The sequence below is a fragment of the Manis pentadactyla genome, chromosome 1 (assembly GCF_030020395.1).
Source record: "Manis pentadactyla isolate mManPen7 chromosome 1, mManPen7.hap1, whole genome shotgun sequence".
Taxonomy (NCBI): Eukaryota; Metazoa; Chordata; class Mammalia; order Pholidota; family Manidae; genus Manis; species Manis pentadactyla.
The window spans coordinates 9259073-9283378 of NC_080019.1; the positions used below are offsets into that span (position 1 = coordinate 9259073).

Here is a 24306-nt window from a genome sequence, read left to right on the forward strand (position 1 = left end):
TTACTGTTCAACTCATACATCTTGTCTCTGCATTCTTTCAGCGGTGTCTTTGTTACTTTGCTATTTCATTCTATTCTCCAGACTTAAGCACAAGTCTTCACTGTCTCTGGGTTACTTCAGACAAGTAGAGAGGGGCTGCCGAGAGCTCTGACTTGGGCAGGTCCTTTCATCTGGGTGACCCAGGCACGACTGCAGCTGCAGGATCGAGCTCTTTAGCAGCTTGCCTGCAACTCCTTTCTTTGCCTTTGGGAAGTTCCCAGACCATAATCTCACTCCATCCAGTGCTCTACGGCTCCCCCGAATCCTGGGGTGGCAGGGGTTTAATCTGCTGTGTGGATTCAAGCAGACACTGGACACAGGTGACCCTGGCTTTAGGAGCTGGCAGAGGATCTGCCCTGTGCCGAGCAATCCAATGAGCTTCCTCTTCCTCCCTCTGCACCTCGTTGCTCTCTGCGGCCTGAGGCAGCTGCCATTCCCTGCTATTCCTGCTTTAATGAATTCCTTCCCCTCTGACTTCCCTGTATCTCCGAACCGAGTTCTTTCCCAACACGTGGATGGCAAGGCAGCTGCGGCAGGGGTGAGTTCAGGGAATGTGAAGTCTGAAACGACAATGCCTAGCAGGCAGCTGGATGGGCAGGCCTGGGTCTGGCAGAGCTGCGGCTTGAGCCCAGCCGAGTGCCATTCCCACGCACCTGGGGCCCAGTACGCACCATCTTGGCGGTGCCTCAGAATCTCTTTTGAGATATCTTTTTTTAAAAAAAACACTATCATTTGTTTCCCTATTAAATAAATGCACAATTTTCCACACTCATGTTAGGAGTGGGAGCAGAAGACAGGACATTAAATGGAGTGGAGGCAAAATTCACTGAAGCTGAGGAGATAAAAAAGAGTTTGCTGCAACACGGATGGAGCTGGAGGGTATTATGCTCAGTGAAATAAGCCAGGCAGAGAAAGACAAGCACCAGATGATTTCACTCATATGTGGAGCATAAGAACAAAGCAAAAACTGAAGGAACAAAACAGCAGCAGAATCACAGAACCCAAGAATGGACTAACGGTTACCAAAGGGAAAGGGACTGGGGAGGGGGGGTGGGAAGGGAGGGAGAAGGGGGGAAAAGGGGCATTATGATTAGCATGTATAATGTAGTGCGGGGGGGACACGGGGAGGGCTGTGCAACAGAGAAGACAAGTAGCGATTCTACAGCATTTTACTACGCTGATGGACAGTGACTGTGATGGGGTATGTGGTGGGGACTTGATAATAGGGGGAGTCCAGTAACCATAATGTTCATGTAATTGTACAGTAATGATAGCAAAATAAAAAAATAAAAATAAAATAAAATAAAGTTTGCTGCTTTGCTGAGCATTTCAAAGAATGATATAAGCCAGAGGAGACACACCTTTCACTAAGTGGTAACCAAGTACTTGGCAATCTGATTCGGAGTCCCTCTTCCCTCAACTCCGGGTTCAGTTCGGCAAACTTCCAAGTTTGCCTTTCAAAGTCTAAGAATTGATCAGCAGCTTGACCAGCCATTATTAGCACTTCATTCAAAGCTCTTGAAACACACTCAAATGCTCTTTTCAGTTATTTATAGGACTTGCTATTGTCTGATAACGTCCGATGAGTTTTCTGTCTTGTCACCGGGAGAAGTAAGGCCTTTAGCAAAGCTGTTCTTCTCTTACTGTGAATTTACAAACTGGCTAACATCACGACCTTTGTAGTTATATTTCTACCATTCTAGGTAAGAAGCAATAAATTAAGTAGAGGACATGGTAGAGCAAAGGTACGAGCCATCCCAGGACTAAGACAAGTAAATGTTAAAATGTCAAGAATGGGGTTTACGAGTTTATTGAAGATCAATCATTTGTGACTCAGACTCATAGGTCACCTAAACCCAGCATTCATAGCTTTTGGTTCTTGTTCCACTACCAGATATAAGGTTTCACTCCTGAAATGTCCATAATGTCTATACCTGATTCAGCCATTCTCAATCCTAATGGCAATCACAGAGTTAGCAGGTCCCAAGAGATCATGCAGCCCACGAGGCAGCTGATGCTCAAAAGCGTCACGTCGCCAAGGTGGCCGGGCCCGCTCTGTCGACGTGACGGACACTTTTGGCTGGACACCGATTGCAAGAGGAATTACAAAGCTTCAAGGACGTCAGCTCGCGCTTCAGTCTCCTTTCAGATCAGGAGATACTGACACCGAGCAGCCCCGTCCTCAGCTGGTCAAGGAGGAAATGGAGGCCCTCGGGGGTGGATCTCCTCTTGCCACTCCACACCTGACAGGCAGGACTTCACCCTTTACCACCTACTTTATTCCCTCGCACGTGTTTGGGTTGGGGAACTTTCAAAGGCTCCCCAAGTCCCTGCCCCAAGGTGAATCTCCCTGGTCCTTAATGTATCCCTCCTCCGCCATCTCATTCCAGCATCTCTACTCCCTCGAACCTGTATTCCCCTTTGAGCTCTCTCCTTACCCTACGAGCTTGCTCCTGTCTCTATACCCCACAACTAGCAATCTTACCATCCCGCCTCTTCCAAATCTTCATTTTCTTCATCTCCACATTCACTGAGAAAAGCCAACACTTTCTTCCTTGCTGTCCATTCATTGAACCAATACAATCTTATCTGGGACCCCTCTTCTGTTCTTGGAAAGACGCTTGTGCAAAGACTGGCAGATTCAATTACCGAGTTATAAAGCTGCTCCTCGCTGGCCCTCCTGAACCACTTATTTGACAGGATTGCTCACCTCTGATCAGGGATTCTCCTTCCATACCATTTACATCACCCACTTTTGTGAACTTCTCTTCTGCTCAATCTTGAAGTATTACAAGACATATATGTACGTGTGCCTCAGTGAGTTTCATTTCCATTCCAGACCTTTCTCCCGAGTTCCAGTTCTGTAAGTGTCCACACCAGGTTCATGTATTCAAAGCTCAACTCATTTTTCTCTCCCCCTGCCACTCTATCCCTCCTTCCGTCCCCATTAATGGCATCAATATTCAAACCAAGAAATAAACCCAAACAAACACGCCTTCTCCCCTCTGCATCGCCTTGCCAGCCGACTTCAGCTTTGTCTCCTTTATGTCCATTACCCGCCCCGCCCCCCCTCAGGGACAGCTGAGGGCAGGCCCTGTTCCTGGTCTCCTTTCCGGGGACCCTCCCCTTCACTCTTCCATAACTGTCTAAAATGTCAGTCTTCTGTCATTTCCCAGCTTTAAATAAGCTCTCAAAGGTATCCAACTCTACAATAGACAGGTTCAACCCCGTCAATGGGCTTATCGGTCTTAATTTGGTTCAACACTAAACCATGCACTCAGTTTCGTCTCTACCCATACTGCTTTCAGCCACACTGAAGGCCACTGTATTTCTAGAACATATTTTCACATGTCAGTTCCTGCCTTTCCTTTACAGGCATGCTCTTAACTGCCTTTTGCACTTGCTGAACACTTACTCACCTTCCAATGTACCGCACGTCCTCTGTGAATAACACTGATGCTGCCCACAGAATGAATGCTCGGGAGGTCAGGGCCCCACCATCCATCACACACACTTCTCCACTTAGTAATTCTATTGTGCGGCGACTGTCCTGAGCACAGGAAGCTCAAGAGGGCAGGAAGGCCACCCTGACATGCTCGGCACATGGCTAGGAACTGAACGATAGAAATTTCTGTGAGATGGGTAAGGCTGCCTCTCCTCTGAACTCCCAGGCAACACATGTAACATAAAACGATATACTGACAGAAAAAGTTTTCTGAGAGCTTTAATGGCACAAAATGCTTATAGCTACAAGTTATACATGTATTGTAAACTGTATATAATGATACAATGTACACTAACCAAACAGATGAAGAATGCATAATCACTTTGGCTCAGTTAATCCCAATAATTTCAACAACTGATTCACTTAAAAATTCATCTAATCCCTCCACTTTCATTTTTAGAACAGTAAATATTTTTACTGCAATCAAAGTAACTTGTTGCACTTTCCAATGTGCAAGTTTGTGCAGTTTTGCTCTTGATTCTATTTGTAAATATTCTAAGCCAGTTTTCACCAAGCATAAGAAAAATGAAGTCTGCCTTTCTGCTCCCAAATTGTAAACAGGTATAAAGCTTTGAAACAGTAACCTTAAAACGTCAACTGTTAATTGTTAAATTCACCTCTCAAATCACATAATGTGTTTCTGTTCAACACAAACCTAGGCAGGAGCACAGACATTTACCCCATGTTTGAGCTATTAATAAATACTGCGTGATTTCATTGTTAAGTTCTACTGTGATCATGTATTCATGTTTTAAGTAATGGTCCAAAATTTCATGGATATTTTAAGAAAAAGGGAAGAACTAAATTTATTATCACTTTTGAAAGAAAACATAGATATACCCAAGTTCAATCACATTTCTGACAGAACTGCTACTGAATTTCAAAAGAGGGCAATGTGTTGCCTGTAAAACATTTCTCTTATTTTAAGTACATTTTTACTTTTCCCTGCCATGATACCAACTGTAATACAAACTGTGTATTTTAGCAGTTTAGCTATTTAGTTCTCTTAACTTCACCAGCCTTTCCAATTTTACTCAGGTTTTGCAAAATCAGTGGGCCATCTGATTTACTTTCTCCCCAAAGAAATTAAAATATTAACACTTGAAATAAACAGGTTATAGAAGGCAAATCAAGTGTTACCAGGCTTAAGAGTAAGACAAACAAGATATAAGAAGAAAATACCCAAAATTATTTAGACATCTAATGCTAGAAAGAAAAAGTAATTCAGAAAACTATTTTAGATATAGCATCTTTCTTAAAGATAGCCAGCTATATTCTTGAAAAAAGCCAAAAATTTTTCTTAATCTGTATTTTCTACTGTAATAACACATCAATTTTACAAAACTTGATGTGATAGGGAAAAGAGTTATTTAGTTTCTGCAAACTGGCAAACCTGGTTGTCATAGTGTTTTTATTCAAGTCAACTTGATACACTTTATTTAATGAATAGATTGCTAGTTTTAAAATTAACAATGGTTCTCTCTGTATTCAACAGTATGTCTATATCACAAACAGTAATTATTTATATATAAAACAGACAATAGTATCTTTCAGAGTCATGCTGTGTTTCAGAGTCATGACCTCCAATAAATCTACTTGAAATAAGTGGTAATCCTGATGCCTTTGAATAATTTGGTCCTAAAGCTTCACATTTTAGAAACAAAGAAACAAAAAAGTGTATCATTGCAGAAAGTCACTGGGTGCTGGGGAACTGCAGGAGTCTAACAAAAATGGGAAGAGGGCTACGGGAGCAAAGGCGCGGGGCCTGCAGAGCCCGGCAGTCACCTTGGGAAGGGTGCCCAGTACACGAGAGAGAGGCAGAGACCAGACGGAAACCAATGGCATCTTTTCAGAACTTTGTCAATTGTTCCCACAACCTAAGTGTGTTTTTCAAAGTTGCACAAGTACTTGGAGCAGCTCTGGAACATTTATCTTTTGAGTTTAAAGGCTTCAGAGTATAAGTGATGTTTCCTAAAACAAGAAGCCTGTATTTATACCACAAATTGGAACTCATTCCAAAGCCTCTTCTTAGGAAAAAGGAAAAAAGAAAAAAAAAAAATGTAAAGTCATGAAAAATTCACATGCAGCTAATAAACATAAAAATACCACACAAAAATCCCAAAAGCAATTTCATCTATTTCTAGGCCTGAGACACCTCTTATTAGAAATAAAGACTCTATACCTTAGAAAAGACAGCATTACAACATACTAGTATTGAAGTCTGCTGATATGTTTCTTACTCGACTTCACACCTATCACCTAGACAGCCTGCCTCCTACAAATTACAAGGCGCCATTAGGAGGCTTAGACAAAAACTGGCTCCAAAGCTGGTTTAAAGTAACTTTTTATTGCCCAGGATAGTTTTCTTCTTGTGTCTTTTTTTTGTTTTCTTTTTTAATAACTATAAATTCAAGCTTAGGGAAGCCTGCCTTGGTCTTGAAAAACAAAACAACAGAGCTTATGCATCATTTGCTGACCTGATCTCATTTTGAGAGAGAGATGGTAGTTATCTTGCAAGAATAAAATTTATACTATGAATGATGCAGGTCTAAGTCTGGTGGTACTAAAAGGAGACAATAGCATTGTTGAGAAAATTATAATCTGCTGGTGGCATTTGCAGAAAAGAAGCCCTTGCAAATTTCTAAATAACAGTAAACTCTGTTGGGAAATTCTAAAGTGTCTTACAGGCCAAAAAGGGAACGAGGTTAGTAAAATGCCTCAACAGAGTTTGAATAAAATACTGGATTTGAGAGTTACTGGAACTTGGCTATGTAAAAATAGGGTGGGAGGCTGGGTCATGCTTACAATGGTCTCAAGTTCAAATAAACTACTGTGACAATACACCACTTCACAGTCACACGCTCTCCCGGGGGCTCTGTCTCCTCAGTAGGTGCTGGCGGAGGGTGTGCTCAGCCGCTTGCCGATGTAGATGCTGAAAGGGAACGGAGTCGTCATGTTCGTCTGCTGCAACAGTTCTGTACCTGCCTATCTACAGGCTGAACTCTACTTACCAAGTACACTTTTCAGACCTTGTAAGAGGCTCCAAAAAATACGTGCACAATTCCCCAACACCCTGAAATCATCACCAACTTATTTAAAACTAGTCACCAGCCAGCCAAACTGGTTTTATAAGATCATGTTTACTCATCAGGCAGGACTGGACAGCGCTGGGTTAGTGATCAGACCAAGTAAGGCCAGAGAGAGCAGAGCCCTCCAAAGGTAAGGCGGGACTAGCCTATCTGAAGAGGTTCCTTTGCGGTGGGCAAAACGACCTACTGATACTTCAGATACGAATTACAGTAAAATGCCGAATTATAAAGCTGCAGTGCTTTAAAGAGGCTCTCACGAACAGTTTAACTCCTAAGGATGAAGGGCCAAAAATTACTTGCCTGTGCCAAACAAGAAGGAATATCAAGGAAAATATGGAACTATCCCCAGACTCTAGTGCGATAAGACCAGCTTTCTAAATCCTTTTTTCTACACTCATCTGTACGCTTACACCAGCAGGAGAAACAAGCTGAACATTTATGAAAGGAAGAGTTACTTCCTGGTACAAAAACCAACCTCTGGAGTGCAAATGACCTCCGCTGCGGTCAACACTACCCCTGCTCCCACACCCACCCCATACAATGTCCCCACCTTCCCTGCACCATGAACCCCCTCCATTTCTGTATGTTTGTCATCACTGCCTGCCATCACAAAAGCAGGTAGTGAGCACCCAGAAAGACAAAAGTGGTGGTGGGGGGAAAGGCACATGTTTCCAGGTACATGACTGTGAGTATCTCTCCCACATGAAGGTAAGGGATGATGTAGCTTTTGCCTTTTACGTACATGAAATGACCAAGTGGGTGTGCTTCAAGACAGAAACAGACACGCCTTGAAAAAATCAACAGCCTGTGTTTTTCTCCTAAAATCTTTCAAAAAAAATTCCTCAATTTTTCAATCAAGAAATAAAGAATTAAATGATATGCCTGAGAAGTTGAGGAATTTCAGGTAAATGCCAAGTAAATTTAAAAATATATGAAAACCCTACAAAGAGGAAAAAAAAACAATACTCTCAACAAGCCTACCAGTTCAAAGACTATTTGATAAAATAGTGTCTTTTCAACAGAATTTTCCCATCTGGGAAAAAAAATGTTCCTATCAATCTGAGATTTACACACTAAAGATTAGTTTAAATTTAGCTAATCTTGAGTAAATTATAAACAACATCAAAATCCAAAAATAACAAAAAAAATCCTCCTTATTAAAAATGCCTATCACTGTACCAGTGGTGGAGCGACTCCACTAATCCTTTCCGGTTCACCCTGTTTGCACTTAGATATTAAAAGCAAAACACTAAAGCTGCTTTCACACACACTTCTGACATCTGGAAATAAGATAGTAGGATAAAATGAATGGAAGACCGGAGGGGTTTATGAGTACTTACCCCAGCCCCAAAGCCAAAACGTGAGAGAGGAAGAGGGATGGAATGAACACCTTAAGAAATTCTGCAGAGAAAATGCCCCCTTTCTTCATGGCCCCACTTTTCCTCATGCTCAGAGACGCGGAGCGCTTGGGGTGCCGGAAGTGGAACTCCCTGGGGACGAGATGGAGAGGCAGACGTCAGAGATCACTTGCTGACAAGACCTGGTGACCCGGGGGCCCACCGCCCGCAGCAGCGGGACCTGCACGCCCGTCCGCAGAGAAGACACGCGTGTGAACATACTTAGGTGGAATGTTTTCAGGTCGACTGGACCAGTCCGACACCCAGTCCACACTTTTCTTCAAAGCATCAACCTCTTTCTCTCCTTCTACAGCTTCTTCTTCTGACTATAAAGAAGAATTCAAAATTTAAAAAAGAAAAAGAGGAAGACTGATTCTTCCTACTCCGAAAGACAAATCTAGACAGAAAATATAGGAAAACTGTAAGACTGTGTGTGTCAGTAAACTTTATGTAAGGAACATGCTGTTTTTCCAAGAAGGTTGACAAAATGATCTCAGATCAGAGTATTTAATATCCTAAAAAGAAGCTGAGTAACCTTCACTGTTGTATCTAAACATAGAATAAAAACCTGAAAAAAGTGTACTTTGGGATTGAATGCTAACTAAAGTGTGAAAAATACTGGGAGTTGCTGAATCTGGGTCATGCTGCTAAGGAGGACCACTGTAATATCCTCTTTATTTTGGTATGCAAAGCTTTTCATAATTAAAAATAAAGGGGCACATACCCAAGAACAAGCTAACAAATTGAAAGTGATGAGAAAATACGTGGGAGGTGCGATGAGGAAACAAATAATAAAAATAGTATTTATTAGGCATTTATCAAGAGACATGCATCATCCTAATCGTTTTACAGGCATTAACTTTTACCTTGCACCAACCCTATAAAAATATAAAACTATTCATATTCCATTTTACAGATGAGGAAACAGAGACATAAATCAGGTAACTGCCTAAGGACAATGAGTAGTAAGGAGCAGGGACAGTATTCAAATCCAGACAGACTGCTAGAGCACCCCACCTTAAGCATTCGGTTTTACTCCCTGGACAACTGTATTTTTTACACAAAGCTTTATCCAAACATTTCCCAAGGTTTATTCAAAACTACTTAAGCCAAAGTTGTTGGAACAATTTATTTGATAGTGAGTCAGAATTTGACATCTTTCATAACAAATAAATGAAAAATAAATCCTTTTTCTTGCTACTAACTTACAGGTTTGGGCCAAGAACAACAAAATTTCCAATAGGTTCTATTTCACTAGAACCCACAAAAAGGAGATTTTCCTAAAAATGACACATTTTCATTCAACTGAATGAAAATCATTTAAGGAATGTGATGCTATGACCTCAAACCAAATGGTTGCAAAGTTAAGAACGGCTTTGATTTGCTGTTTGTTTGAAGAGGATTCACTTTTTGACCAAAGCTTTCATGCTTCTCAGGCGGCAGTTATGAAATGCAGAATATGACCACATCTTTTTTGATAGGTCTAGTTCCTGCGAGATGGGAGGCAGCTTCAGACGGCAAAAGGGACAAGCAGCCAGCAACTAAATCCCTGTGGAGTTTTGCTACTCTGCTACTAGTTCCTATGCAGTTCTGCTGAACTTGGCAAATTCCACTGAATGACACAATGTAGCCTTTAGGGTCAGGCTTTTTCCATTGGGCATTGACATTACTCAGAAACATGAGTTGGCTCTTCGGAGTAAATCTGAAAACATCCTAAATAAAAAAGCAATACACTGTCACTATTTACTTATAGATCACACAACAGCTGACTCTACTTAACACCCCACAGGACACTGCTACTTATAGTTTCCAACGCTGGTCTCACAGGCCCCTCTCTAAAGCTGCTCAAAGACTCAGGTGTACATTTGCAAACAAGTTACTATTTCAGACTTTTCAAGAGAATAAAAAGGCAGTAATATTTTATGCTCTATTTTTGTAAGATGATGTAATTTTCTCTAAGTTGAGTGAAGCAATGTTTTCTTTGAACTATTATTAAAAAACAAACAAACCCCAAATCAGTTTAGAATGATTACCTTAAGAACATGGATCCTAAGCTCTCAACTACTGCCATGTGCTTCCTGTTATTAATCTCAAATTTGCCAGTTTTGGGTTTTAAACTGCCTTGCAATTCTTGGAATTCCAGAATATGGTAAAAATGTACTTGGGAAGATTCACGTTTTCAACCAACTCAATAACTCTCTCCACCTACATTTATTGGGATAGAAGATTCTCATCATTTTAGTCTGTTTTCACGCATAAGCCTCTTATGTTCTCATCACTCACATTTACCTCCCCCGTTTCGTCCCCTTGGGCCTCTACACGTGGGTATTAAGCTGCACACTGCGGTACAGACACACGTTGTACAAGAGGGCAAAGGGAGAACTTTCCAGTTTGTATCCTCTTCTAATGATACCCAACACTGTGCTGGCCACTTTGGTCCCAGAAACACACTGCAGGAAATGCCTTCACGGTCTATATTCTGCTACAAAACTGAGTCTCTTGAGGACTGTCACCCTGAAAGTGTAGTTCAGAGGATCCTTCTCCTCAGTGCATCACACCTTAGGCTTCCGTACACTGTAAGTCTACCAGACGTGTTTTCATTCATTCTCCAGACCTTGTGAGTGCTCCTGAAATCAATTCCGTTCATTGGCTGACTGTGGTAGAAGGAACAGGGGCTCACACAGCCCTGCTCTCAATCCTGGTGCTACTGCTTACTTACACTGTGGTCTTAGATAAGTAACTTCCTTCAGACAAAGCCTGATTTTTTCATGGGGATAATATCACCTCTTTCACTGAACTGAGAACAGCAAGAGTGTGAAAAACTTTATATCTAAGATACATCAGTGCCTTGCCTTCCTCCTCCTCCTACAAAGGCTGAAAATGCCCTGTCATACAGGCATAAAGAAAAATACTCAACAAGAGCAAGTATCATAGCAGTCCTCTGTTAACTGTTTTTAACTGTTTCCAAACTCTAGGCTTGCTTCTCATTCTTAAAAAAAATCCATCCTCCTCCAAAGCCCCAAAATAATTCATTTTTAAATTAGTTTCTTCAGTTTAAACAATGCAATGTAAAAGGGTTTCTGAAAGTTTAAATACATTATACCTTTCTCCCTTATTAAAAGTCTTACTCTAAAAGATGCAATATTTTTCTTATAGGAGTTAGACCTCTTTTCCAAAAAGGTAACCTTGTTTAAATTGATCTGACCGTTAGTATTGCTCACCCAATATTGGGTGTGCTCTGAGGTACGTGGCCCTGAACAGTGACCACACAAGCAATACTCTCCCATAAGCTTCTGCTGAGAGGCCAAAAATCCAACATTTTCTGAATGTCACAAATTCCTTTGGAATTTTAGAATGAAGGCAGTTAGCTCTAGAATTCCACTTAAATTCAATTAACAGTTAAAACACAATTGCAGCCCAGCTACTCCAGCTGCCAGAACAGCTCTTATCAACGTGTTCCACTAGGCTGTTGTTGTTGTGATTTTTATTATTATTCCATTAGGTTGTTAGGTAAATTATTAGGAGAAAAGGTGTGTGTGGAGAGGAAGGGAGGCCTAAGATCAAAAAAGCTTGGGAAATACTTGGTTTAAATAAACAGATTACTTTACTGTAGCAATTGTCAGAGCCTTGAATAGGCTACTTTGTGCTGTGACTTCTGGGACGGGAGGGTGAGGAGACCAGGAACTACATTATTTTCCACTTATTTGGCTTCAGAACTATCTTATGGAACTTCCCACTGAGCAAATGTTCCTCAAAACCAATTTAGAAAACGCTCATCTAGATTTTTAACTTGTTTGTACAAAAGACAATATTGACTGAGAACATCTTCCTCAGGAAAGACTATAGCAAAGGATTAATTTCATTTCTCTATCTTGGGATTTCTAAGAACACTTTTTGCAAAGGAAACTTTATTTGCTTTCATTAGTGAAAGCTTATTGCCATGTGGCAAAACTGACATCTATAAGCCAGCAATTTAATAGTTTCAGTCAGAACATCTTCCCACATGACTATTATAAGCTTCCCATAAAATACTATAAGCTCATCATAGAATATATTTGTATCAAATACACTGATTTTCTAGGTTTCAGAGCACAGCACAAACAGACCACAAAGTAGGGAGAACTACGCAGCCTTCCAAACACAAAGAATATTGGGTGGCTCAAAGAAAACACACAGAGTATTTCTAGTTCACAGGATTTAGGACACTATAGAGTGGGAACCCCACAAAATTTTTGTTAGAATCTGTCCAAACAATCCTTCAACAAATATTCTACAAGCACCTTAACAGAATTTGCACTCTAATACTTTTAGGTGGCCTGACACATCAATATTGTTAAGTGCTGTCTGTGAACATTCTAAATCATGAACAACAATTATTTGCTTTTCCTAAGTTTATAATACATATCATGGTAAGCTTTCAATAGCACATCCATCTATGGATGCATATGTCATAGGCCTAGTGATAATGTCAACTCCTAGTGAGCCATATTTATCTCCTTTAACTTACGGAAACCCACATAATTTTGATGGTTATCTCTGGCTGCTGAGATTCATGTCAAGTCATTGCTTTGGTTTCAGATGAAGAAAATGTTTTCACACCTGGTTCTACAACAACGTTCCTTTTCAATTATTTTTGTGACCTTAAATAAGACATCTGTCTCAGTTTCCTATTTATAAGGTCAAGAAACTAGCCTGGAATTTTCCAATTATTTTATGGGGATAGGGCTCCGAATTCTCATAAAGTTGTTCAACAAGGACTATTGCATCCTAGCTAAACTCCAAAATCAGAAAATGAATGACTTAAAATAGCTTCAACTATTTTTTAAAGTTGTCTCATTCTTGAATATATTACAGGAAAACATACCTATTTACAGAGGTCTGCATTTTTCCTATTTATTGTAAACCAGAAAAATAAACACACACACACCTGAGAGCTATGGTCCCTGCTGGTATGCATTTCCACATCAAACATAATCTGCCCATCTTCTTGTGGGGAAGGGCTGGAAGAGAAAAAATTTAGCCATTAGTTTTAATTCTCATTTTGTCAAAGAAGCTAGGCTTTGATGAAAATCAGAGAATTAAAAGTTACACTCGTACAGCTTTGAAAAGGCAGCAAATCAGAGAGTCCATCACAACCCCGTACGAGAAAAAGGAAATTGCACACACCTACTCTCAAGATATTTGGGGATCTTTCAGTCATGAGGGAGTCCTTTGCCATGATGTATTTTATTTTCTTATTTTCACTCTTCTCCAATAGAGGTAAAATGATCTTCCAATTCAGGAACCTAATTTGGGGTTCTTTCCCTCCAAGTTCTTTCACCACTAAATAATTTGTCACCAGCAGCTCTTGAAGTGTAAGAGCAGTTCTCAAAGACTCTTTGTTGGTTCACAACCTCTTTGGGAGCTTTGTGGGTGTAATCGGATACTAGCCCCCAAATTTTAGGGGGGGGCAGAGAGAGACAGAAGAAAGAGGCAGGCCACTGTAGCTTGGTAGGCGGCTGGTGTAAAAAGCAACAGAGCTTACACAGGAGGACTTTCTTGGGTAGCCACAAGACAGGAAGATCTCTGAACCCACCTGCCCAATGTTAAAAGTTTATATAGAGGCCTGAATGGGGTTCAGTCATGCAGACGGTCCAGATGGTCCCAACGCCGCGTCACTACCTCCAGGCTGCATCCTTGGGACAGCCTCTGGGGGTGGGGAAGGCACGCAGGACACACAGTCTGGGGAGAGGCGAGCGCCAGGAGCCTCCAGTGCCAGGCGACACAGTCCCTTCTCCCCAAAGACCTCCCCCACTGCTCTTTCAAAGGGTCTTTGAGGTTAAACTGGTTTCATAATATTATTATGATTTCTTCGCCTTTTTCACTGTTATTCTCTCACAAGTGTACAGAGAAATTTACATGATGTGTTTTTTTAATCAGATTAAATGCAAAAGCAGATGAGAACCCAGATGTTTTCTATTAAGCCAGATATTAGAGATATGCAAAACTGTAAAACACCACCACTAATCCTTATTATTACTAATTTTTTTGTTAAGGAAATAGTTATTTTTCATCAAAGTTACTTATGTTAAAATGTAACACATTTATTATTGTTGAATGAATACATATTTCTTAATTTTTAAAAAATTTCTGACAGAGAAATATAAATACATACACATATCCCACAATAACAAAAGATCTTTGGGGTCCCTAATTTTTAGGAGTGTAAAGGAGCAATAGGATCAGAAAATCTGTGAATCATTATTCTACTTATTTCAGAAATACCTTCTTTAAGATATTCCAGAGTGAATTATATAAGCTTAGATATGAATACATAACCTTTCATGAGAATACAAGATACATTCCCAGAACTACAAATATTTACAGATAAATTTTTAGACCAACACACATGATCACAAACTGTACTTGATACGATAGATGAATACAATGTGCTGTTTTATTCTTAGCTTTATTAGCGATTGCTTGTGTGACCCCAGCAAGTCATTACATCTTCCACTACACACGCCCAAATCTGAACTTAAGTGAGGATAAAAAATGCTCCAGGCTTAACTATTAAAACTGTCAAGAGCATGTATCCAATGTTTATACACAGAGATGTTGGTGAGGGTGACTGAAAAATAAGGAAGATCACCAGAAATCTGTCACTCATTAGGTCCAGAAGTCTTAGACTATTATAACCGACACAGAAGATTCTTAAATGGAGATGGGCAAAGAGGAAAGCTGATTCTGTATCAAACAAACATATTAATGTACTTAGAAAAATGTTCTCTTGAACTAGAAACCTCAGGCTCTGGCACAGGAGCCAAAGAGACCCAGGCCCTCCTGGTGTCCCGTCCACAGCCAGAGATCAGGGAAGGGCCAGCCTCACACAGCCACGGCCGCTCACGGCAGCGGCCGCCAACGTCAGGAATCCTCCAGGAGCGCCATCTACCTCTACACTGTTCTTTACTATGGGCAAAAATCACTTAGAAAAAAACACTGAACATGTCACTGTAAAGTGTTCATTACTCCTAACAATTTGGAATGCATTAAAGTTTCAACCCTGGCTCATACTAGGATCAGCTAGGGAGCTTCTAAAATATTCTCATGTCCCTACCCCATGCCTGAAACAGAATGAGAATCACTAGAAATGGGGGTCTGTGTGCTGTTACTCTGAAAAGCCCTGTAATGAAACTAGCGTGTAGGTTGAAAACTCCTCCGGCTTTGGATGGAACACAAGCAAAACACAGGGATTATCTTCTAACCACCACCACAGTGACAAAAGCATATCTATGGAATAATTTTGAAGTTGAAAATATACACAATTAGCTTCCAGACTAATATTCAACAATCTGAGAACTTTCTCACCTATGAGAAACACGTCTCAACAACTTCAAATACAGAAATGCATGGCAATGCAAATGACATTAATTTTGAAGACTGTCTTCAATGCCCAAGCATGCTAGTCAGATGTCCTGAGCTAGAGCTCCAGGCCTCCTCTGGAAGATGGCCAGTAACCTAGAGCCTGAAGATACACAAGCTGAGGGATAGGAAAGGGTCCAAAAGCCACCCTTCTTTTTGCATGTTTAGAAGCCTGACTGAAACACAGTCATGGGGAGGGGACTTTATACTCGATCCCAAGTGTCACTGTGACCATAAATGAAGTAAAAAGAGCAGAAAAGCGAGCGGATAGTTTCCTCTCTGCTCAATGAGTGTGCCGAGTGAACAGCAGGTGAAGAGACACCCTGGAACCACAGAGCAAGTGTCATGTACTTGACTGTCTCGTAAAAGTCTTGTCAGCAGGCCCAAAGAAGCAGAAGACATCACAAACCCATCAACAATCCCATAATATAAAGGAAATATAACAAAAATTCATTCTGAAAGATAGACAAATGCTGTAGCTACTAGAAGTAATGGCAAGATGCTCAGAAAAGAGCCATCTGCTCTGCTTGTGCTTAAAAAAAGAGCCAGCCCAGGCTCTTAAGCAGCACAGGGACAAGTCAGACAGACGGGGTAGTGGGGGCGTACAGAGTGCCACAGAGCCAGCAGGCCAGCCCTCTGCTGCCGTGGTAACATCAGTGGATCATAAGACATGCAGGAATGTGATTTATTTCGTTTCTCCTTTTACACTTTTTCTGGTAAGTAGTATGTACTACATATACATTTCTTACAAAGTACAAAAATATTCAGAAGAAAAATATCCGTAATTCCATCTCTTAGAGATAATGACTGTTTACATTCTTAGCTGTTTCCTTAATCTTTTCTGTGCACATTTGCATGTTCTACATGGCTGGCATTAACTCTTAATCAATCAGAAGACCATCCCATACTCAATAATGCTGACAGTATGACTGTCATTGGTCTAAGAACTGTTAGTACTTCTATGTGATTTAATACCTAGTCCTTCAAGAAAAAGAGAAGCTTATTCTGAAAAATAAACTAACAACTTGGTTTCATTCAACTTATATTTAGCTCTATATTTTTACTCTCATCACCATATGCAGTCCTTAATCAACGGAATTAGTTTTCCCAAGTCAGACATAGAAAAATGAGGTCTGAAATAAAACCTCCTCTGAGGAAACAGAATGGCCTTCAAAATTAACTATCTTCACAGACCGCGTTGGTACGTCCACTGCAAATACTGCCGCAACTTGAATCAACTTGCAGTTCCTATGACTCAAACACCTACTGAGTGTCTACCACCTGCGAGCACCTCCTCTGTCAAGGGCACGAAGGAGATGAAATAGGACCCCTGCCCTTTGGTGCCTCACAATCTAGAAAGGTGACAGATATACACAGAGATAATTATATTCAAGGCAGTGTATGACCTGTGAAACAGGAACAAAATGACAAAGGAAAATGGAAGAAAGTTACATTAATTCTATAAGGGAACTTTCATGCCACTGCCTTTAAACTGATAAACAGAAAAATGGAGCAATCTGAATTAAGAAACTGACTTAATCCTGGGAAAAACAGTGGGTACTGTAGAACTCCTCATTTAGCTGATTTAAATACACATGCTGCAGTAAATCAGGGAGCAGATTGTGTTATATGAAGATGGCAATTTTTTTTCTGATGGGAACTAACCTTGTAACCCATGTGTTTCCTGATTTCTGCCAAATCACAGCTCTCACTTACCTGTCACAGTGGGAACTGCCTCTTGAACTACTCTGGCCTGATTCATGCTGGGCGTCCAGAAGAATCTTCTCCATGTCTCCATTGTGGATTGAGGATGAGGAAGGCACATGTTCCAGGCCCCCATTTTTCCCATTGCCATTATCATTGCCATTGCTGGTGTTCATGGGTAGCTCCACCCAGGAACCTGTTGGACAAGTCAGATAGCTTAATTAGCCACAGCAGAACTGAAACCTGTCATGCACACACAGATGTGAATATGGTAAATTCAGATAAGAATTCTGTCTTGCCTCAAACCAACGCAAAAATTTTCTGAAGAAAATAAGCAAGGAGCAATAAAAGTCTAAATATCTATATATTTCTGTTCCTAAAGTAACTCATGCAATCAACCAAGAAGCTGCAACTCTAAAACTAGTACCTTAGGAAATGTTTCTCAGCCAATTTTCTCTACAATTTAGAGCTAAGTTTATACCCAATAAACACTTCACTGAAAACTTTGAGCTTCCTTTTCAAAAAATAAATTAGCTACTTTATTACGAGACAGGCTACTTACCTTTAATACTTGAACTATTATCTGTATTTTTTCCCATAGTCTATCCTAGTAATTTAGTTCTATCCTCTCCACAAACGAAATAAACATATGGCTTAGAAACTTCATAAAGGACATTTTAAGTAGTTAACAACTATGTCTTAACTAGTGCAAACAACTGGGATGCTCCTAAAAAGGCAATGTAAATCCGATCAAAAAATTTCAATTTATGTAAAGCTATGGAGCATAAAATTAATGCATCTGGTTCTTTAAGTCAGATAAGACTAAAAATTCTGAAAAACCTTCCCCTCTGTCCCAAAAGTTTCCTCCTCTCCTTTCCATTCCCTCCTTTTTCTATGCACTCACCATACCTTGTGAACTCGTCCTTTCTTCTCTCCCACAAGTCCCTGCTTCCTAGGGTTTTCATTAAGGCTTTTGGTTTGTGGGGAGAAGCAACTCCTCACTGGTACTGATGACACTAAGGTTTTCTCCAGCAAAGGGTGGGTGGGGGTGGAGCCACAGGAAAGGGGGTGTGGCCCCAGTAACGGAAATTCCTTAAGTATTTATTGAAATCCCTGAAAATAATCATTGGCTCAATGAGTTTGAACACATTAAGGTGCTTTCATACCCTTTTTTTTTTTTTTGGTTGGTAACCCCCAGAGAGAAGTCTGCTTTATTTCTTACTAGGTGACTGCAAGGGTGCTTTCATGTTAATGAGAACTGGTAGCAATAGCCAATAAACCAACTTTAATACAAAAACAGAAAGTGGTGTAGTTTTTCCTAATTTCCATTCTTTACAACAAATTTTGGTTTGGAAAATGTAACTAAGCAGGTTGGTGGGACCCTTCCTCTAAACTCCCAGCAGTGTTAAGAGTTCTGTGGCTGAACCGCCTGGGCTATCAGTAAATCAGAATAATCACCCCAGCAGCCTCAAAGCCTCATGCGCTGTAAACAAGGTGACGACCATTGCAGCCCTACAAGGGAGCTCAGCATCATCCCTGGATGAAGGACAGGCTCAAAGGCAGACCTGGCTAGGAATCTGACCCTCCCACCTGTCTGTTTGTCTGACTTTCTGAGCTTCAGTCTCCTCACTTACAAAACAGAGAGATAATATCATAGGACTAACCTCTCAGAGTTGCTGTGAGGACTAAATACAGGGACATAGCTAAAGTGCCTAGTAAATGAGAGAGGTTGTGAGACACTAGTTAGGAGAGTTTGTATTTTGTAAAGTACTTAGAACAGTGTTTGCTAAATACAAATGAAGCTCCCCTTCCTTCCCCTGCATTGAAGGCAGTCCCAGAGGCTGTCACAGTCCCACAAACACCACCAATTCTTTGGGACCGTACTGCCAAACACAGATGATGACATCTCCGTGATCTCCTTCCATGTACACGCAAAAATGGACATAGACTAGACAGAACTCAAAATGGATTAACAAATTCAACTAGCAAAGCTATGAAAGAGCTAACACTGAAGGTAAATTAACTAAATATGTGGAGTGCCTCTGGAATACGAACATGCCAAAAGCATCCCTAAGTTTATTTTAACTGGAAAGGACGCAGAGAGAGAGGTATATGATAAACAAACTTTTCTCTACTCAACTGTTTCTAGGATTTTTAAATTTATTTTAAACCAATGGGACCAGTTCTTCTTGTACAGAAGCCCAATGTTTAAAATAAACAAAAACAAACAAAAGGCACAAGTTGTTCTGGCAGAAACAGAACTAAGGAACCAGGAGTTCCAGATGGGTCTCTGCATAAGCCAGTCTTCCCTAAAATACAATTCATGTTCACTTGAAGTAGCAGATCAAAGAGAAAAAAGGCTGTAACAATATCAGGTCTTCTAGATCTTACTTTTTTAAAGGGCTTCAAAACGAATATCTATATTCTACTTCCTGCACGAAAAACGCATAAGCAATCAGAACCTAGGAACATGAGACGTACCTAGAGAGCTTAGCAGAAGTGATCGTGAATGCCTTAACACCCAGCATAACTGAAAGCATCTCTACTTCAGGCAGACGACATTTGGTTGGCATATAGCAGGGGACTGTTTACAAGCACAGACTGAAGTCAGACTCCCACTCTACCACTTATAACAGTTACACTCTAGACAGGTCACTTAACCTCTCAGTTTTCTCATCAGCAAAATAAGGATAATAATCGTGTCTACGTCATATAGTTGCTAGGAATATGAAATAAAGTGCATAGAGAAATCATAAAGGTCCCTAGTACATGCTAAGTATGTTACTATTGTAATTATACCCTGTATCTTTTAAAAAACATTTATTGCAAAACTAATGTTTCTTGAACATGTAGACATCACATCTCCCATTCCTACTCCCAAAGGAAACCCCTTTTGAAGTTTAATATGTAAACTTATAGAGCTTTTCCAATGAAAAATATAGTTGTTCTTCACTTGTTTTTACAAAAAAAAAAATGGAATTGTATCATACGTATTTTTCTGTTTAGTGTTTCTTACCTAACAACTTACAGATGTCTTTTAATGTTAATATCTATTACCTTACTTCACTCTTTTAAACAACTGCTTTTCATCCCATCATAAAGATATACCACTTTAAGCATTATCCAAATGGCAATGGGTTAACCATTACCCAAACGATTACTTCTCATATTATGACAATCAGGGCTTTGGAGGAGGGTAATTTGGCAATACGTATGTATTAAGAGCCTTAAAAAGGTAATTTCCTTTAACCCAACAATTCTCTTTCAGCAATGCCATCTAGGGAAGTAACAGTACTGCACAGAAAGTTATGCACAGAAACTCATTAAGAGGCTACACATCTACAATTCTGAGTGCCTCGGAATATCGTGGTGTACTAACCCTTCCAGTCCTCACAAAGACCCTCTTTACTTGGAAAGGAAACAGAGCAAAATATGAAGGTTGTGCTGTTCAAGCCACACAAAGTAGGAAAGAAATCTCAGGGAGTTCTTTCCCCAATAATCATGCTTTAAAATTAAAACCTGCAGTCTCTATTATATTTAAAGACTACTTACCAACTGAAAACCAATCTATAATGCTGAATTATACATATGCACAATACATGAGTTATTTTCTCATTGATGTCTTTGATAATCTCTGAAAGGATTCAGAAAAGCACACATCTACGTTCTCTAACACAGTACATCACAAAGGGTGGCCCAGGATTGTAGTTAGATTCACGACTGTGTACTGTACATATTTTTTATGGTTTTCAAATCACCAGTTCAATCCCTTTGCAAGAGGAATGGGAGAGCTGGGGGGTAAGGGCAGGGAGAGAAGGAAGAAGTGTACAGTTGACCCTTGAATAACATGGTTTGAACTATGAGGGTCAAGTTATATGTGCATTTTTTTCAGTAAATATGTTGGAAATTTTTGTGGAGATTTGCAACAATGCAAAAACCGCATAGATGAACCATGTAGCCTAGAAATATTGAAAAAATTGAAAGCTAGTTATGTCACGAGTGCATAAAATATTATGTAGATACTAGTCTATTTAACATTCCTAACATAAAATCAACAGTAGTCTATTACAAGTTAAGTTTTGGGGGAGTTAAAAATGCAGATTTTCAACTGAACGAGAGTCTATGCCCCTAACCCCTGCATAGTTCAAGGGTCAACTGTATTTCTCTTTTGCCCCTCATTTTTTCAAGGCCCCGTGTGCAACTCTTCTCCTAACCAGGCATGACATATCTCACTGTCTTACCTTCTTTCCTCAAAGCCTTTATTTAAAATTAAAATACATGATGACGGAATTCAGACCAAGAACAGTCACTGACATTCTTCAAAAAAAAAAAGGGTCATCTTTTTGCACAAGTACATACTGCCACACTAATTACTTTTGTGTTCAAACCAGTATTATAAGGTAGTGAAGTGTCACATGTCATAGCCTTAAACACCCTTCATGCCATCCTGGGGAAGCAAGTACATCATGTTGAAGATGTTTAAAAACAAAAAGAAAAAAGGGTGTACTTCCTACACTAAGCAATAACAAGAATTACACTGTTACCTTGATTTTCCTTATATTACCTAATGCATTTTATGGCATAAATATCCTATACAACTATTCTTAAGTAGCTTGCTAGTCTGCTAGTCTTCTTAAGAATAAAATTTAACAATTGGAAACTGGACTTTTGGAAGTACTTCAGATATCTGTCCACTAATTTGTAATGAAAGTGAGAAGTCCCCTCTAAAACTGGAAATAAAAAAAAAAATCTGAAGGTTTCATTGTTTCAAATATTTCAGTAATTCACTGGTAAAACTCTGCTTTGACCCCTGAACTAAAGATAAAATCCTAAACCAGAGATAATCTGTACAATGAGTTCATCTCCTGTTTTTCATACTTGTGCAACTTTACCCAGCAAAGAACTTCAACTTATCAGCAACGCTGATATTAGATGCCTGAATGAGTTGTTTTTCGCCCAGTGCCCAAAAATCACTTGAAGGAATCAATAAGGCTTTTTGTTCAGTGCACTGTTGTATAATGAGCTAAAAAACAGAGTAAAAGGCAAGAGGCAAGTAATTAAGTATGGCAATCTCTAAAAGCTTTTCATAACTTTTAAATCTCACCCCTGCCCAAATAAAATGCTTTCTATACAGGTTTTCCCAAAGCAACACTTTGATCTCTCCCTCATACACACACACACCCGAGGGCTGAGTGTTCTTCCACTTCTCAAGAGCCAACCTAAACGTAGCAGTACCTGATTGGCCAAGGACATCAAACACCACATGCCTCTGTCATACAAAGATAATCACATACAGCTCAACTCCATTTTTTTGTTAAATGGTCAAAGGAGAATTAAAAGTCTTTTGTGTTCTGTGAAATCATGTTCACGCACTAACCAAACAGCTAACTTCTAAGTATCACAGGAAAACAATGAATACAATTAGGAAACAGTATGAGAGAGAGAGGCAGGTCACCTTTGTATTAGGTGGACTAACATACTGAGAGAATAAAAAACACATAACCAGGGGATTCTGGGGCACAGAAAAGAAGTGTTCTGAGAGGAGCACTAAATCAGGTGAAAGTAAAAACCTCAGTACTAGGTCTTAGCCTGCTATGAACCTGGACAACACTCTTGAGACTTGTTTCTTTACTGGTAAATAACAGGAGACAGTGGTCTCCAAAGCCTCTTTCCATTCTAAAGCCCCACGCTTCTAAAGGTGTGTGCTAAGAATGGGTAAATAGGTGAAGGAGATAACAAAGAGACAAATTAATCCTAATTTACTGTGGGGGATAATATATAAATCTAATATTCTAGAACATAAAAAAAGGCACTTACAAGTTTTAAAAAAGTCAACATTTAAGGAATTTATCCATCCAAAGATGGAGCAGCAGCAATGAAAACTCACATTCTATCCCCATTTTGTGAGGACAGGAATTCTTTTCCTTAAAATAATTTTTAGGCCATGCTAGAACCCCTCCCTCTTATGAAAGATACTGCAATGCCTTTAAATGTCATTTAAGCATCCAAATGCTTTTTAAACGATTTCATCTGCCATGTGCAAACTGTCCCAACTCCCTCTTTCAAGAGATGAATTACAGAAAGGTTCGGCAAGAGCCTTTCTAAGACTCGGGCTTTAAAGACAACTGGGAATAGCCTCAAGACAAGATGTCTGAGCACCAGAATGTCAGGAAAAGCAACCGTAGTTTGTCGTAACTCAATACGGCCCATTCACTTTCAGGAGCCCCTGCATGTGCGCTTTTATTCCCGTTTCTGAAAATCCACTGCCCCAGACTCTGTGATTTGTTCTGTCTTAGATGGTTCGAGAGGATCATAAACCGGCTTACATGGAACTCGACCCCATCGTTTCAAAAAGAGAAAAAAGAAAATCACTTAAGCAACTCTGAAAAATGTAAAAAAAAGTAGCATAGACTCCTCACCCCCACCCTGCAACGTGATGCAAGTAGCCACTAAATTACCAAACCCTTTTCCTGCCCAGCCTGTGGTGACAAAGGAACGCAGCGAGAGCGCTCGCTCGGGAAGCCCGCCGTGGCGGGGGTCAGCCGCTCCCCAGTCCCCCCCGGCCGCCCCCGCCGCCCGCGTCCATCCCCTGGCGCGCCCGCCGCACGTCCCCGGCCCAGCCCACGTCCCCGCGCCGCCCGGCCCGCTGCCCCCTGCGCCCCGCCCTCACGCCCCGATTGGTCCCGCTTGCGGCCCACAGGTGGGACCGGCCGGGCGCCCCTCTCTCCCCGGGGTCCTCAGAGGGAGCCCGGCAGCCCCAGAGCCAGGACCCTCGGACGGAGGGGCGGCCGGGCACGAGGCAGACAGGAGCGGCTCCTCCTGACAGGTGGCGGCGGCCGTCTGTCACCCGCACATCCTCGGCCTTGGCCTATGGGCTGCCTTCTCCTCCCGCCCCCCGCGCGGAGCTGGCGGCGGCGGCCGGAGCAGCTCCTCCTCCCCCATCCCTGCGCTGCGCCCGCCTGCCCGGCGCTCACTGTTGAGGCCGGCTGGCGGGGGCACAGGCTGGCCGCCTTCCTCGCCGTTGTTGTTGTTGTGCAGCGGCGGCGGCTGCTCTACTAAATGAGACGACATCGTCGGGCAGCGGCCGCAGCAGGATCGCCTCTGGACCTCGGGCAGCAACACAACAAGCCTGAGTCCCCCGCCCCCTTTTCTGCGCCTGCGTAGCCCCGCC

General features: G+C 41.0%; 1 protein-coding gene across 3 annotated transcripts; it reads right to left on the bottom strand.

Annotated features, from left to right (window-relative positions):
* Positions 1 to 3746: 3746 nt before the first annotated feature.
* Positions 3747 to 24297, bottom strand: BNIP3L (BCL2 interacting protein 3 like). 3 transcript variants are annotated; one of them, XM_036888925.2, is made up of 6 exons: positions 24110 to 24292; positions 17148 to 17331; positions 12958 to 13030; positions 8253 to 8356; positions 7974 to 8123; positions 3747 to 6476 (listed from the first exon to the last, which is right to left on the bottom strand). In XM_036888925.2, the coding sequence occupies exons 1-6, from the start codon at positions 24204 to 24206 to the stop codon at positions 6428 to 6430; spliced, it is 657 nt and encodes a 218-aa protein (XP_036744820.1). In that variant the 5' UTR covers positions 24207 to 24292; the 3' UTR covers positions 3747 to 6427. The 3 variants fall into 3 exon arrangements, with proteins under 3 accessions (XP_036744820.1, XP_036744821.1, XP_057364089.1); XM_036888926.2 differs by lacking the exon at positions 24110 to 24292 and adding an exon at positions 18045 to 18167; XM_057508106.1 differs by lacking the exons at positions 3747 to 6476; positions 7974 to 8123; positions 8253 to 8356 and adding an exon at positions 8415 to 9743 and having other exon boundaries at positions 24110 to 24297.
* Positions 24298 to 24306: the final 9 nt, after the last annotated feature.